Below are 16,943 nucleotides of genomic sequence, written 5' to 3'. Positions count from 1 at the left end.
CTAGAGCTCCTGCTGGCTCACCCTAACGCAGGGCTGGGCACATCTTTGTGCTGAGTGACCCTTGCACCTTTGGTCTGACCTTCTTCAGCAAGTGTACTGAGCTGGTGGATGGCTGGGGCACAAGCTGAGAGATCTGCAGACAGTCTAAATAAGTGTGTGCTTTCTGCCTACCCCTTTCTCCTTTCATATCCATGCATGTGAGGGTGTCCTCTTTCTGTTTCTAGGCATGATGAGCAGGTCACATCTCATTCTATAGGTGTTTCAAAGCCATATGCATGTGCTGCTTGCTCAGCTGAGTCAGCCAGACTTGAAAACAGCTCAGAGCTCTAGTCATTCCCTTATTAGAAGCAAAGACTTGGGCTTTGTGTCCTCTGCACAGTATCAAATTTTCTCAGAACATGTAGGATTTGCCTCTTCTCTGACAAATGATGCTGAAATTTCCTAATGAGAGCAAAATTGTTGGAGAGATCAGGTTAAGGAGGAGAATTAGATCAATACTTCAGTCTTCTAAGTAATCTTTCCTTAGGACCCAGTCTTTAAATAACCTTTCATATCTTTCCCTCATCCTAGAGAAATGTGTTCCAGTTTTCAGTCTTGCAGCAAAAAACCACTTTGCTTTCATGCTGTGTATTGAAGGATTGCTTCAGTAGCATGAGTCCCTGTTGCCCAAAGGAAGGCCCTGGTTCTGTTTCTAAACTTCACAAATTAGGCAGGGTAGTGTAGGAGGGAGGAGGGGGAGTCTTCACAGGCAGACCTGTGAAGCTAGTTAGGAACCTTGGACTTGAAATCAATGACTAGAATGCTGAAATCTAAAAAATTCACACTTATTTTTGACATAAATTCTTGGATCCAGTCCACTTTTTGAAAAGCTTGATTCTGCTTCTGATTCCAAGATAAAGTATTTAAGAAATAAGGTAGGTACCAACATGTATTCCCTGGATAATCTCAAAGTGGAGTAATAAAAAAACAAAGGAAAGAATAAAGTTTAGTTCAGTTGAAATCAATACTTTTTGTGCCAGAAGGTTCAAATGTGCCTGCACTAGAATTATAATAGTTTTTTTTTTTGTTTTTTCCTATTGTATTGCCATGGGTTAATTGTGAAGTTGGCAGTGGAAAGTTTTGAAGTAAATGACTCTCATCTTAATTTGATTTTTGATATATTGTCTTCCCACTGACCCACTGTGAAACTTCAGGTATTTTAGGAAACATGGTTGATTAGTTCTGTAACTTTTGATCCATCATTTGTATATTTTTCAAAACCATTCATGCAGAAAGCAGATCACGCAGGCAAGTTTTTCCTGTTTTATCAACTCTAGTTTAAAACAGCAACAAAAATTAAGTTATGAAGCTTTGTTGATGCAAAACAGAGATGCTTGTTTCTGCTAGGTTAGACTTGCAACCACTCAGCAGTATTTGAAAATCAGGCACTTGAAAGTATGAAGTAAATTAACCATGAAACAAGGAAAGCTATGGCTTGGTTAATAATTCAACAACATAGTTTTGTTACTTATCATTTAACAGCTTGGAGGACAATGGTGTATGAGAAAGAAACATCAAAAGAGCCAATTTTGTGAGAAAATTCCAGATTGGTATATAACAGCCTGTTACATCATCTTTGTAAAATGAAACCAAGGGGTTTGCCAACTGTGCCAATAATTCCTGTTTCTGCTTACAGAGAATAAATAGGGACATATTTATTGTTTTTAAAAAATAAATGAAACAAGTGTATTCAAATATATTTTATTGCTTTTTAACTTTTTTGCAAAAGAGTAGCTAGATATGTGTGGTAAGACTTAATGAGACACAGTATCACAGGGAATTTCTTCTCATGACTTCACAGTCTTGTTGACCTGAACATTTGACCTTGACCAAGAAGGGTATTAAAAACCCACTTATATTTCGTTTGATAATTTGAATAATGAAGTTACCTCCTGGGCATCCTCTTCATGACAATGAACTACCCAGTGCTGCCCAGGACAGTCATGCAGCAGGTACTAGGAACACACTGGAACAGTGGGAAGGTGGATCAAGCAGTTAGCCAAAGCCAGTGAGCAAAACTACAAATTAAGAAAAAGCCTTACTGTGAGAGCTCTCTGGCTAGGGATCAGTGCTGCTTTGCACACTGAGCTACTCTGACCAGTTTGAAATTAGTGCTTGACATCCACACCCACTGTAAATACAAAACAAAAACTGTTTCTTTGCAAAACATACTTGCTCTATGTGACCCAATCATCTTGTGCATGGAGCTCCTGTGATAAGGAGGTCAATTACACCAGGTGTCTGTCACCTGCCCTCATTCAGGCCAGGACAGTGTGGGAAATTACCCTTTGAGACAATTTTGAAGGGATAGGGGATGATCTCTTGAGTTTTTGATGAGATGTTTACAAAGCTCTTTGAGTGTTTGTAAACTATTCATGTATTTCCCAGACAATCTTCCCTGACACATAAACCATCTATTTGTTTTCACAGTCATGTGAGCCTCAGAAAAGACAAAATGGATAAAAAAGAAAAGTATCTCTAATGGATTTTATTTGGGCTCAATTAGGCAGGAGTAAATCATAATCTATGAAATATTTAAGTCATATGCTACCAGATAATGGTATTACACTGCAGTAAATAAAATTAAAATAAGTCTGACAGTTTATATGCTGGTAAAAGTAGTGATCTTAATTTGTTTCTTGAGGGCTCTTTGTGGACCTGGATTAGCTTCCCAAAGAAAATTTAGAGGAACTGGCAGAGTAGCTGTTGGTCAAGTGTATCGAATTGACCAAACTTCTGAATGTAAACCAATAAGGAACTATAACTACTTGCTGTCCATTTGGTAAGGAAGCTGGAGCCTAATGCTAAGCATTATCTTAATGTTGTTTAGAGTGCTGGAAGAATTGGATGACATTTGGGCTTTGACTCCTGATCGTGACTCAAACTATCAAATTCTTTTTTAATATCAGCATCATACACTGTACATTCCCCATACATTCCTACTATAAATACTTTTTAGTTTTTTTATCATTAATTCTTGTCTGAATTAGGCTGAGTTCTCTTGTAGTCATTGTATACATCAGTGTGAATGAACACATCTGTTTTAAATGGACATGGGACATGCTTACATGGGGTTAAAGGGGAGGTACTACAGTTATTTCTCATTTTTTGTTAGAATTACATTTAGCTCATTGATTACATTTAAGTAGTTAGAAGCTCATGATTTAACCAAAGAAGTTTTGGTAACAGATAGATTGGCTAGAGAAAAAAAGAGTGTGTTTTGTAAGTAAGATGAAGTCAAGCCCATATCTTAAATGTTTCTATAATTTTTCTTGGTACAAAATAGTACACTTGCTGGGATTTTCACTTTCCTGTGAAAATAGGAAGGCTAACTCTAGATTGTCAGAACAAAATGGTAATCTATGTAACTACCTCAATGGAAATAGCTCTCCTTAGGTTTAATTTTGTGTACTTTACAGATTAGAGAATTCTGATTTTCCACTTGGCATCTCTATCTTTCTTAATATCCAAATCAATCTCAAAGGTTAAATCAAGCCTTTACTGATACCTCTTCTATTCCATTGTTACCTTTGTGGCTGTTTTTCATGTACCACTTGGTACAAGTCAGAAATGTAGTGACCAAAGTTACAGATGCATATAGAGACCAAGAATATTAAAGGCAAAATATGTGACAGTTTCACATGAATGTGATTTTCTCCTCCATACATAGGAGGACAGGAGACACTAATTAAAAAATCAGCTTGGTTCAGACTGAGTTGATGTTAGAACATGGGGGGTTTTATGAGGCAGAATACATGGGTAAAGGAGACATCTTTATTTGAGCTGCTGTGATATTGCTGAAATAAGCAGACAAATTTTTAAACACTTTTAACTGTGGCTGAAGGTTGAACATACAGGTTTCTTGTCTGGATGCTGAAGAAAGTAACTACGGTATTAATATTGCTGTGCAGAAGAGTTTTGCCAGCAAACAAGGAACTGTAGGACAAAAATAACAAGTAATGATTTTTGTACAACTCTACAGCAGACCCGAATGACTAGTACTCTATTCTAATAGTTTTTCAGAGAACCATCTGCTGCCAGAATCAATGAGGTAAATAAGGCCTAAGTGACCATCTTTCTCCAAAGTGTGTGTGTGTATGAACATGTGCACACACTGGTCATATTTGATATATAATGTGTTCATAGTCAGTGTTACTCTATTGGATATAAGTACTTGCAGTCAAAAGGTCATTGATACCCTGAAATTGTCTGAGATGTGGATAAAAAAAGGCTTCACTTAACTGATGCTTCCCTTTTTCTGAACAAAACCTGAACTGCAGATGCCTCAGAGGGTGGATCAGCACAGCCGTCGTGCATTAGCTCGCAACAGTGAAGTGGGAAGTGACAACTGACTGCGACTCATGGAAGGAATATATTTGTAAACTGTGGGGTTTTAAAACTAAATTAAGTTGATATTTGAACAGAACTCGACAATACCCTTGGTTATGTGAAAGAGCCATGGGACCTTTGACCGGAACAAGAAAATAGCTGTAAAAAAACCCTCTAAATGATAGCTGTGCAGTACTGTATAATATAGCTGCACTAGAAGAGTTGGCTGGAAACAGATCAGAGGTGGGGGAAGAAAAGCACTTCTGCAAAATTCAGCACCATGTGTGGAGAAGGATTGTTAGCTAAATGGCAGTTAAATAAAGCAACAGGCATTAGACTTGAACTCCTGAGAGAAAACTACAGAACAGTTGCAGCACCATTACTTTTACTCAGCTCAATATAGCATGAAGATTTTAGATCAGGAAATTCTAGTTAGCAAGTGAATTATTCATCTCACTAATACTTCTTAGAGAAAGATGGGATCAGTGGTTGAATTCTTCACTCAGCATGTATACGAGCATGCATGTGATAAAAGCTGAATTACTAGGAAATAAATCCAAAAAGGCTGCTTTTTTACCCATTTTATGTTAAGCATAAGAAGGTTCATTTTGGAAGTAGAGAAGGGAATATAGGGAATTTCAGTTCAAGTTCTAAACCAGTAATTTTGCAATGGAAAAAGGTAAAATCCTGAAATATGTCTGACAATGGGTCGCCTCAACAAAGCAATAGGAGATATTTGCATTTACCTTTTGATTTTTAGAGGACTTCATTTCTCTGTCAGAATTTTGTTGGGTTTTTTTTGTTTTTTTTTTTTTTTTTTTCAAATGGAATTCTTTCTGAAAGGCTTAATACTCATTTTTTGTGCAGCTGACTCATAGCCCAGTTCTGGCACAAAGAGAAATGCTCTGTTTTGAGTACTAAGGTGATGCATCACTCTTACCCTGTGCACAGAGCACACTGAATATTAATTAAAACAAATGATCTTATTTATTTTGCATTCTCAAAACAAAAAAAGGTGTAGGGGGGAAGTGGGGAAGAGAAATGGACTAAACTAAAAAATCTGTTAGCAGAATAATGATTTTCAGCCACTCCCAAATTTGAAACTTGGCACGCTAGTTCTCTGCTTAAAACGTGCTATGACTTTGGTGCTGAGAATCTTGTCCAAACTCCATTTTTCACAAATATTAAGTAATTAAAAAACGTATTTTAAGAATATGGGTGCCTTGAATTTTGTTGTGATTATGTGTGAAACCTGGTGGTAATGGGTGGCTTGAATGGGTTTTCCTGTAGTGAGGGGGCAGATGATTAGAATCCAAGGAAATGTTCGTCACAGCAGCCTGTGGACAAGTCAAAGTTTGTGAGTTAAATATAGCCCTGCATAGCCTTACTGCTTTTTACTTTTTTTTACATGGGTGGTAAACATATTTCTGTCACTATTTTGCTGATATAGGGTCCCCCTGAATAGCTCTGCAGGTGCAAATGAACTGGTACTTATGTTCATTTTACATTCTTCAGGAGTGTAAATAAGGAACAGCTCCAGCTCAGGCCAAAGACAGCAACGAGTGTTAGGAGTTGGAGAAGACCTAGGCCTTTAAGAAGGGCATCACTCATGAAGGCCTGAAAACCCAGTATACTGGCAGCAGATGGAGATAAAACAATTCTTGCCAATTACTTGTGCTACACCATGCTGGGAGAGATGCTGTTATGTGAGTGTCTCAGTCTGGGGAGGGGGTCACATGAATAAGAACAGATTTGTCCATGATGCTTTCAGCTTCTTGAAACAATGGACTTGATTTAAGATTGCTCTAGCAATTCTCTCCTTCCTCCCTTTTCCTTTTTGTGCCAAGCATCATTAGCTCTGTGGTTTTGTTTAATTTGGTTTTAGTGCTTATATAGAACCAGAAACATTTTCAGACTCTTCATGAAAAATGTGCAAGTTGAAATGCAGAGAAACTCTCTTAGTCAGTGCACATTGCCATAACTTGCCAAGAATAGTGATGTCTTGTGGAAAAGTTTAAGTCTCTTAATTGACCCTGGTTTGAGCTAAGGTTTGAACTCTATGACCTCCAGAGGTCCCTTGCAATATGAATTTTCAATGTTTTTATGGTTTTAGCAGTTCATCAAACAGGCCAGGGATGTTTGACTGGTTTGAGATGCAGGGTGTTAAGTAGCTGGGTCAGAATGTTCTGATCTGTCCCTTAGATACAGTCTCTGCCATGGGGTTCCATGGGGTTTGGTTGTCCCAAAGTCCTGGAATTATGTGGAAGTGGAGTAATTGTGTGGTTAATTATGCTTTCCAATACCTGCAGGTTACCTTTAGTGCACAAAGTTCTGTAAAATGTGCTGCCAGTCAGGATATTTTCTCCTCAGTGATGCCTCTTATATACTCTTGGAAGGAATTGATCCGCTTTGATATCTTCAATGTTTGGCCTGAATTCAGTGTTGTGGCCACATTTTTATTATTTGACTGCAGATGAGCAAGAGAAAGTAGTTTCTTTCCACTGGTTATTTCCTTGTGTTTCTAACTTTCTTGTTCCTCTGAAATTCATTGTTATTTTATTAAAGTGAGCTGACAGGAAGGATATGCTGAAATAACATTTGAGATAGGCACATTACAAACGTTCCAACTATCTATAATTTACTGGAATATTTTCTAAGCTGCTCATTATTGAGTAATGCAAAACTTGTGTTCAAACAAAATATATGCATTGTCAGTGAAGGCCTTCTGAGTGGTTTTTATCAAGATCCTTATATTTTATGGGAGATTTAAGCTATGTGGCCAAGAATTTACTAATGAACAGTAAATCCATTATAGTTTTCCATAATTTGTTAGGTTTTTACATATTACCCCTTTCTTATAGATGGTGAATGCAAGAACAAAAATAGACTTTTTTTTTTCCTTTTAAACATAAAGGTCATGGAAAGTTGGTGTTCTAATTCTTAAGTGTGAGTTAGCTATATAAAACACACAGTAGTGTTATGTACTTTATTCACATTGATATGCTTCTAATTGAGTTTGGCATAGCAATGAGTCGATCCTTTAATTTTAGTGATTTCAGTATGGCTCTCAAAAGAAACCTGTTTTACAGAGTCATGCTATCTTAGTCTCTCCTCTTCCTGGTAACTTTAAAATGTTTTGACCAGTTTTTTAAATTTAGGTGATTCATGACATTTTATAATGTGAAACTGGGTGGGAAGAAAAAAACCATTAAATATGTTAATCTGAAAAGCATACACGGCATAGTTAGCTCACAAGATTAGACAACCAAAGGTTTAATGAAGCTGAACATATTGAAACATGGCTTGATAGAAAACTGAGCTTTCTTAGGCTGGAGATTAGAATGAAATTCCTGGAGCAAAAAGATGTAAAGCTTTTAGTGAGAGAAACTGTAAAAATAAGTATGTGAAAGTGAAACTATGGCGGAATTGATTGGTAGTATTCAATGACTGTAGATTGTACCTACTAATCTACATTTTATTCCCCTTCTGATTTGATTTGTTTGAAACTTGCTGGTGCTATAACTCAGTGAGATTGCAGTGTGTGTCTATCAAGCCTGGGTAAATGTCTTCTGTAGATTATGGAAGCATTTGCATATTATCAAATCAGGGTGGTCTGTCACAGGGTAATTTATGTAAAATACATTCAGCCATAGAGAAAGGTTGGGGTTAGAGGAGACTTCTGAAGGTCATCTGATCCAAACCCTCCACTCAAGCAGGGCTGCCTAAAACACAGAACCACAGAACCATGCCCACATTTTCTGCAAGATTTAGATCTATTCAGTTTTATATGCGTTATATTTATAATTTATAAACTAATATATTTTATACATATATATATATAAATGCAATATTAATACATATATTAAAAGCATAATAAAGTCACAATTTTTGACTGGATGCATTACTTCAGGGAAAGTTGTTGGTAAATCTGGAAAACTACTTCAAGAAAATGCTAATTGCATATTGTTGTTGCAAGTAAACAACCTTCTAGGGCCTTCAGACCTTTTAAAGAAATATTATAATCACTATTTTTGTCTCTTTTCCTATTTTCCCTTCATAAATACAGCTAAGATATATAAAATTGCAGGGATCTCTTTCATTTAAAAATAGCAGCTTTCAGAAAAAGACTATTTTTGGGCACAAAGAATTGTGAAATATTTTTTTATAATGCATTTGTTAGTAGCAATTTTAATGCAATGAGCTGTGGGTGGTAACTTAGACTTCTTGTTTCTACTGAATACAAAAATAGAAAAGAATGTATACAAAAATGATGTTTCACAGCTGACTGAAGAAAAAGTACACAGAAAACAAAAGATGACCATAAAATTGCTTTTAAGGACCTTCTGTGCTGCCAGCTTCCAAGTCCAGTTTTCTTCTCCAGCAGGCTCCATAAATCTTTTCTGTAGCTATTTTGGTTCTTGTATGAAATAATAAAATTAAGGAGAAAGTATTAGCAAATGGGTTAACTGTAGCCCTGACACACTTTTTTTTTTCAGACTGAAATTTCTCTTAAAGACATTTCAATTTAAATCTAGAGAACATTCAAATTTTTTAAAAATCAACAATTCTCTTACCACCTTCTAAAACTTTATTTTTTTTTTTAAACCAGGAGGATTGTAAGATTTAGCACACCTTTCTGTTTAGTAGTAGAGAAGTGGAATGTTGGTCATCAGTTTAACGTGACAAGAAGTGTTGAGGTAGTCTTTGCTGGTTGCTTAATTTGAACAGTGTTGCACTACAGCTTGGCTTTCACAGAGTACCTGAAGGTGACTGCTCTCTTCTGAAAATATTTCTTAATTGCATTTATTGGGGTTTATTTTGTAATAGCAAAGTATGAAATTCTTCATCTACATTTTCCTGTGTTGTAAAATGGAAATTTCTTTTCCTGAGACTCAAATATATATATGTATTTATGCCCATAACTCATATGATGTCTTGAAGGTTTTTGCAATAAACATTTTATGGACAGCTACAAGAGGCTGTAGAGCACATCTCTTAAAAAGGACTTGAGTGATACTTGTAATTTTGCAGCCTGTTTTTTTACCGAATATCATGATCTGCAGGATAAAGAAATTGAAACCTTGCCTAAGTTAGGAGGGTTTGTTTATCTTAGTAATCAATCCTCTGATCTCCTTGCCCTTTACTTCAGTTTTCCTAGTTCTTCTATCTTGATAAAAGTCACATTAATCTACCTTGATACTGAAAGAAACAGTTGGTTTTGCATTTCATAGATGCAGAAACAAAGCTGAAAAAAATATATTTATCCATCAATGTTTTGAAGTATTTTGCAACACCAACATTTGCTGTAGTTGTACATAGGACTTTTGTAGCATTGCAAACCTTGAATTATTTTCTCCACTCAGAGTATCACTCACAGGTATTATATTAGAATCAGGAAATTGCTATTGCTTAGTGCAGCAGTTTTTCTTGATTTCAGTCATAAACTAGTAATGATGAAAGTGTACTCTGAAGAGCATGGTCACTGGGAGCTAGTGTTAGAACTAGTCCTGGATTTGTAGAGCTGTACTACTGTAATGCAATTTGTTTCATCTCATAGCTTTCTTACCTATAATTAGAGATTGGATAGTAACTGTTTATATAGTTTGTAGTTTGGTGAGGAAGAACTTAATTAAATGCATCAGACTGTCTTTTAACTACTTGGGTAGAAATAAGAAACAAGCTTATTTATTATTATAACTATATATTTATTTCCATTATTATTTCTATTACATTATAATTGTATATATTATATGTTATATAGAATATATATCATATGTTATCTATATTACATAGAATATATATTATATGTTATATATATTATATAGAATATATTTATATTATTGTTTCTATTAAATATATATTTATTTCTATCAAGCAAGTGACATAGAACCATAGATATTTGAACTTTTCTAATGGCTGAACTCACTTCAGTGTCCCTGATTTTCCCTGGAAGCTTATGTACTTTCACAGCAGCTTCTTCTGAAGAATTAACTTTTGCCTTTGGGCCAGAAAAAAATTAATTTATTCCTATGTTTCCATGTCCTAGCTGTGGTGCCCCATAAGGATGATAAAATGCCTGTGGTTGTTACACTGTGTATGAACTGATGGGCTTTTGGAACAGCTTTCATATATTGCAACTATTCCAGATTAGTTTCTAACAAACTCCAGGAATTTTTTATTTGCAGTCAACTTTCACAGTGTCATCAGGGATCAAAAGCTTAAGTAGACACTGATGAACTGATTATGTTTACAGTCAGCATGACTGATGTCGAAACTTGCAGTTTGAGTTTCTTTATGTTAACCTCCTAAAAACCAGACTGGATCCTCAAACTTCTAATTGTAGGAGTGACAGCACAGCTATGTAAATTGCCTGCAGTTTCACTAAGAGGTGTTGAATGTTACCTTAAATGAACTCCATGATAGGCCTATAATGTGAAAACTATGGTGGCCACGTGATTTTTCAGTATTAAATTAACTGAAGCTAAAATTAGGCAAGTGTGAAACAGGACTGAGGGAACATTAGTTTCGATAGTGATTGGTCACAGGCAAAATTCAGCTTTGTCTTTTTATGGAAATACATTTTAATGTAAATGATGTATTTAGATTTTTAATTTGTTATGGAGTGAAGTCTGTGTGTTTAATTTGAGTCCAAAATCTAAATGTGTCAGAAAAACACCCCAAACCAGAACCCAAAAGAAATAGAACTCTATCTTCCAAGTCACAAGAATTATCACTATTTATATGCATATACATGTGCTGCTCAGAATTGTAATGTCTTTTGCCACAGTTTTTTTCTCCCCCAAATCTGTCTGCTCCCAGTGTGGTGGATTAACCCTGACTAACAGCCCAACTTCAAACCAGCTGCCCATTCCTCCCCTCAGCTTCCCTTGACCTTAGCAGGATGCAGCAGAGAAAATAGGATGAGAAAGCTCAGAGAGATTGCTCACCAGTCATTAATTTTGCCAAAAGACTCATATTGGGGAAAATAATATGTTGCCCTGTAAAAGAGATTCAGGTAGTGAGAAACAAAAAAATGGGTGTTAAAGTATCCCCTTTTCTTCTGCCTTTTCCAGTCTCATCTTCTCTCTACTTTCAACTCCTCTACACCCAGGTGTGTTGTTTAGCAGAGAAAAAGGTGGGGTCAGTTCATAATTGTTTTTCTCTGCTGCTCCTTCTTCTTCCCGTTTTCCCTTTGCTGTGGTGTGGGATCTGAACAGACTTCTGAACTCTGCTCCAGTGCCTGGAGCTGCTGCTTCTCCTCTTCTGGAAAGTCATCTCCCTTCCCCATTGCTCTACATCCTGTGCATCCACAAGTGACAGACTATTTGTTTTATAAAACCCATAAGTCCTTTACCAAATGGGGAGAAAGGGTTTATTCAGTGTATTTTGAGAATTGTTATCATGTACCAGTTCAAGTATCAATCTTGTGTTTTGCTCAAGTTTCATATTTTATCATGTTAGTGTAACCTTCTACAGTGGTAAATTTGGGATCATGTAAACTGCTGATCATCTAAAAAACAAGCCTCATAAATTAATATATCACTTAAAGACTCAGTTGTTTCACAAAGCTTGAACACCAACTGAATTCTACCTAGTAGAGGTTTGCAGAGACTAATATTAATCGTAAGAATCAGTCATATAACTTGTGGGTCACAGATTTCTCTTAATGACTCGGAAATTGAACTGTCTAGACCTCAGGACAAAGAGTGTAACAGATGCTTTGTAAAATCAGAACTTCAGCTTTTCAGTAATTTCATACATAAGGGTTATAACATATCCATATAACATATCCATGTTATAACCCTTAACATCTTTTAAAAAAAACCTGATGGATAAAGCTTGATGCTGTCTTGAACCAAGCTTTAATGTGTTTCTGTCCCATTCAGAGCCAGAATACAATATTTTCACTATTGATAGAAAGTTCTGTAATTTGGTTATCTAAATAAGCTAACGTTTTAGGGGGAATGCAACCCCTTTTGTTGATGGTGATTGTTCTGAAGGACTTCTAAAGGGCAGAAACTGTTTGAATAGCCCCTGAAAGACACAAATTAATGTGCTGAGAATAGATTAGACAACTAAAGATGTGATAAAAAGAGAATTAATCACTAGGGTGTCTGTCTACTGATACACAGATAGAGACGTGATCATTGCCAGTTCTAGTCAAATACATTATCTCACAGACATACAGAACTCTCTCTACAAGGTAATGCCACATGCTAAGGACTTCCTGCAAAGATGTTTAAATTGTAGAAATCATTAGGCTTACAGTTTCTTTGGCATCCTCAGCTGCATTTGGCAGCTTCATTAATTGTTCAAGTTGAGGGAGAGGGATGCATGGATGCCCTCCTAGGCTTCAGTGCCATAGATAGAGGTTTTACAGACCCCAAATGCAGAGGGAATTTCTTTGGAAGGTTATACTGCTGCTGATGGGCAAGGAACACAAGCTTCTATTGCAGTGCAGGTAAGGGGATGATTTCCCACTTAGGGTTCTTTGAATTACATAAGTGGTAAAGAAAAGGAAAATTGAATACATTGTGCTGATCTACGAATGCAAAATTTTCTAGGGAACTTTTAATTCAAGGATCAGAATTGTTTTAAGGACTACCCATTGAAAGATGAAAAAATAACCTGCTATAGTTGGCCTGGGAACTCAGGCTGAAAGCTGCATTCACATCTTGTACCCTTCCCTCAGACAGTTGACATGGAGCTAAAAAGAAGCGGCCTTTAGCTGTGCAGGACAAAGAGCATCTCCAGAGTGCCTGGTGCTGAGATGGAAGACCCGATTATTTATCCACACTGAAGAGATGGGTGGATTGGCAGAAAAACAAAGTTATATTAGAAAATTTTTTTGGGTTTTAAATATTTTAAATCAGTAATTTTTATTTTTTTTTCACAGATGGATCTTGATCTCTTTCACCAAAACACTTTGCCAGGGAAAGACTCTGCAAATGTAACTTTTGTGTTAATAAATATTAAAGGCACTTCCAAAGTACATCAGGAGAAATCATTCTCTATGAACCACCACCAAAATTGTTAGAATTGGCTATATAACTCTGTAAGTTGGTAGGCTACTGCTGAAAATACTGAATTTCTTTTGTTGTACAGTCTTATCAACAACAGTCAGATAAATAGATTATGTGGAAGTTCTTCATCTTTGATTTTTAGTGCCAGAACATAAAGATAAGACCACCCACAAACTTGTTGCTTACATTTCAATTTGTCATCTTTTTGCTCATGTATCTTACTGTGTTTTTAATATCTTGAAAAGATAATTATGCTTCATAAATCCTTTCAGTAACTGAGAGTTAAATGCCCATGAAAATGAAGGCTTGTCACTGTACTTATCAAGTGGAAACTAGTGACATTGGGAGGAAAGAAAAAAACTAAAATTTTCATGAAAATTTTTAGAGAGTTTAACATTTTTTTCTGTCTCAGAGATTTCTGTGATAAGTATTTTTCCACATGAATCGACAAAGAATGTTCTATTTTGCCGATTACTGTATTCTTATTCTGTGGACCATAATGTCAAATAGCTGTAATAGAGAGTCCAGCATTAACTATTTGAGTCCTTCTGGTCCTATGAAGTTAGTTTTTGTATAGCTTGATACTATTATTTGTTTGGAGGGATATAGAGTTAATTGTTATTATAAAAGTCTCATATGAAGTAGGAGATTGCAGTGGCTGGGGTAACCCTCCCAAAACTGTCCGCAAAGAAATTGTGGCACCATTTTTCACTGCAGTAGCAAAAAATATAGTTGATCTCACCTCTACAAAAGCTTTAGAAAATGTTTTATCAATATTGTGTCTAAAACAGGAGAAGATATTTTCACCAGACACCTCCATTTTGTACTCTGCTTCTCTATATAGGTAGGATCAATTTGGGTCACGTATCACATACTTAGCATAGGAGAGAAGACTTTTTTTAACATAAGAAAAATATCTGGGTCCATAAAATTTTAAATTATGTAAATTGCAGTCACTTTGTATTGTATATTAAATTTGTTATTCTAGCATACATTTGACTTGAGATCTGGTAGAGACAGTTTTGCTTTTCTGGACAGCAGGAAAGTCTATTTTTCCCTTCACATCTAAACAACTTTAATATTTCATGTCTTTTAGCAATTGATAAGATACATTTGTGGACAGGTATGTTTTACTTGTTTCAGTGCTTGTGTCTTAAAATATACTTATGTAAGTACTTGTTTCTCATTCACTATAACAGAGAAGGGGAACCCACCAATGCACTTCCCGACTAGCCTTGTTTAACTTTCCCGTGTGTAGGAAAAATAATCAGGGCTTCTGTGCTGGTTTTGCATGGATTAACATTTGGGGAAGAAGTAAGAAACCACCAATGGAAGTGATTTCTCTCAGAGAAGTTGCTGGGAGCTTCCTCTGTGCCTAGGAAAAACCAACGGCTGGCTAGTTCTGAGACAGACAGCTGATTGAACCATTTGGAAGTTGGATCCACCTTTTGTGGGAGCCTCATTTTAGGGAACAGCAAGGCCAGGAAAGCTCTTCTTTTGCTTCCAGCCTCAGAAGGTGTCAGAGCTGTGGTGAGGCCGGCCCTGTGTCCCCACGACCTGTGCGGCCTAGAGGGGGCCAGGATGGACCCCAGAGCTCCCGGGTGAGGGATGGAGGCTGCAGGAAAGGCCCCAGGCTGGGCCGGGACACGGCTGCTGACATCTTGCTGACACTAAACCTCCCCAGCCTGTGCTGAGCCAGGGTGTGCTGGGCTCCAGGCTGAGCCAGGCCTGTCTGCCTTCCCCAGGCAGAGGGGCCCAGCACAGCCTGATATCCATCATCATGACTGCCACAGCCACTGCCCATGGCCATCTGCAGGCCTGGCATGATCCTACACTTCCACTACACAGATGAAACCTGCAGACTTGATCCTCTCTTCAGGGAGAGAAAAAGTGTGATGACACATAGAAAGACAACATGAAGACACCAAGGTCAGTAATGAAAGAGTCAAGCCTCAGATGGAAGGAGAATGAGAAGATGCACTAATAGGGCTGAAAGCTCTTTTGATAAGGCTGTGGAGATGGACAATGATACACTAAAATATCCCCTTTAATTCATGAGAGGGTATGAGGGGATAAAGTGTTCAAACTGTAGATCTGAGCAAATGCACCCATGACGAAGCCAAGCAGATGTTGGAGTAGCTGTGATCCCATGAGAAGCTTGAACAGAGAGATATGAAAGTTGATGAAGACCCTTTGCCATCAGGGAGAGAAGAAGAAAACCTCTGTTCCCAGAGATGATGATGACAGAGATAGATTAAGAGAACAACTCATCCTTAAAATAATACCCCATGAGTTCATGGCCCATGGACACAGCTGTAGGAGGTCTGTTAAAATGGGAGGAATTTCACAATTGCAGAACTTTCCCTGGGCACCTGCTATTAGTGGAAATGAAAAGCCAGGAGAGAACTGTTTCTTGTGGAGAAGTCTCCATGGCATGGCAAGAGAAACTCCTCTCCCTACAAGAACTGCTGAAAGACTATTGCATAGTTGGCAATTGATTTGACATCCCAGGTTTTGTCTCTATGTTGTTAGTTGGGAAATGAAAGAAGCTAGGCAAGGGGAGGAAAAAAGCATTCTGGAGGTTTTATTCTGATTCTCCTTATTCTTTTAGTTCTATTAATGAAGTTTCTTTATACCTTTTAAGGTTTGAGTCTGTTTTGGCCTCCTCCTAATCCATATCTCACAGCAAGAGAATGAATAAATACACTGGTGATTTTACACAGCACTAAACTCACCACATTACTTGGTGCATTGGCCAGAAAATTCAAATTGGTGAATCTAAACCACTACAGCTTCCCAGTGTGTAGAACTCAGCAACACTCTGTCTTTCAGGTTTTTGTACTCTGAATGCAGATACAATACTTGCGAAGTTGCTCATAATACAAACAACAGCAATAATCTGCCTGTAGTCTAAGAAATTAGGAATAGGAGATAGCAAGATTTTGATATGGGTCTTTGAAAAAAAAAATAGGAGATATGCCTTTAATATGAGGGGCATGATGCTTTAAGTTGAGGTATTTTTGCTGAAGGAAGTATGCACCCCAATTGTTCTATTGTGCTCAGGTTTTGTGGGATGCTATTGAAAATAGGGTGCCTGCCTGGAATTTGTAACTTTGGTTTTATTCATCTGCTATAAATTAACTTTTTCTCTAGTTAGCTTTTAAGTAGACATTTTATTTTGGTCTCGATTTTACTTTTAACAAAAGCTTTTTTAACTAGTAGTTTGCTTGGGTAATTTAAGTATTTTAAATATACTGAATTTAATCATAAAGCCCTCTTTATATTGCAGCATAATCTGGCTGATGAAATGCCACAATTGAAGATAATTCAAAAACAGCTGCTATACAAGAAACCTGGACAAAAGGCAAATGGGGGCCTTGTCTTTGAAAACAGGGAGCCACCAGATTATTAACCAGTCATAGCACTACTTGAGTTTCTAGAAAGAATATTGTGGCAAAACACAAAACAAAATTTGGACATGAGCTGGAGCCATTGTGTTTTTTTCAGGAGTTTGTGTTGGAGCAGCCCAGTCTGTTCACAGGATGACTAAAG

At 36.9% G+C, this 16,943-nt stretch overlaps 1 protein-coding gene across 19 annotated transcripts in view; it reads left to right on the top strand.

Annotated features, from left to right (window-relative positions):
• LOC111940482 (uncharacterized) overlaps positions 1–16,943 on the top strand; it is a 193,288-nt gene that overhangs the window by 18,719 nt on the left and 157,626 nt on the right. Inside the window, exon 4 of one of the 19 annotated variants that reach the window (XR_015285096.1) lies at positions 13,265–13,423. The exons of 17 other annotated variants lie outside the window; for them this stretch is intronic. Coding sequence is in view for 1 of the 2 variants with exons in the window: in XM_086883282.1 (XP_086739408.1) it covers positions 15,680–15,713 (34 nt within the window). In the remaining variant the exon portion in view is untranslated. Of the gene's footprint in view, positions 1–13,264; positions 13,424–14,950; positions 15,714–16,943 lie in introns of those variants that run through there. One more of the 19 variants, XM_086883282.1, reaches the window with a different exon arrangement.

This window comes from Cyanistes caeruleus, chromosome 3 (assembly GCF_971803275.1).
Source record: "Cyanistes caeruleus chromosome 3, bCyaCae1.hap1.1, whole genome shotgun sequence".
NCBI classification, from domain to species: domain Eukaryota; kingdom Metazoa; phylum Chordata; class Aves; order Passeriformes; family Paridae; genus Cyanistes; species Cyanistes caeruleus.
Note: the sequence above shows the minus strand (reverse complement) of the source record. Positions and strands in the feature narration are given on the sequence as shown.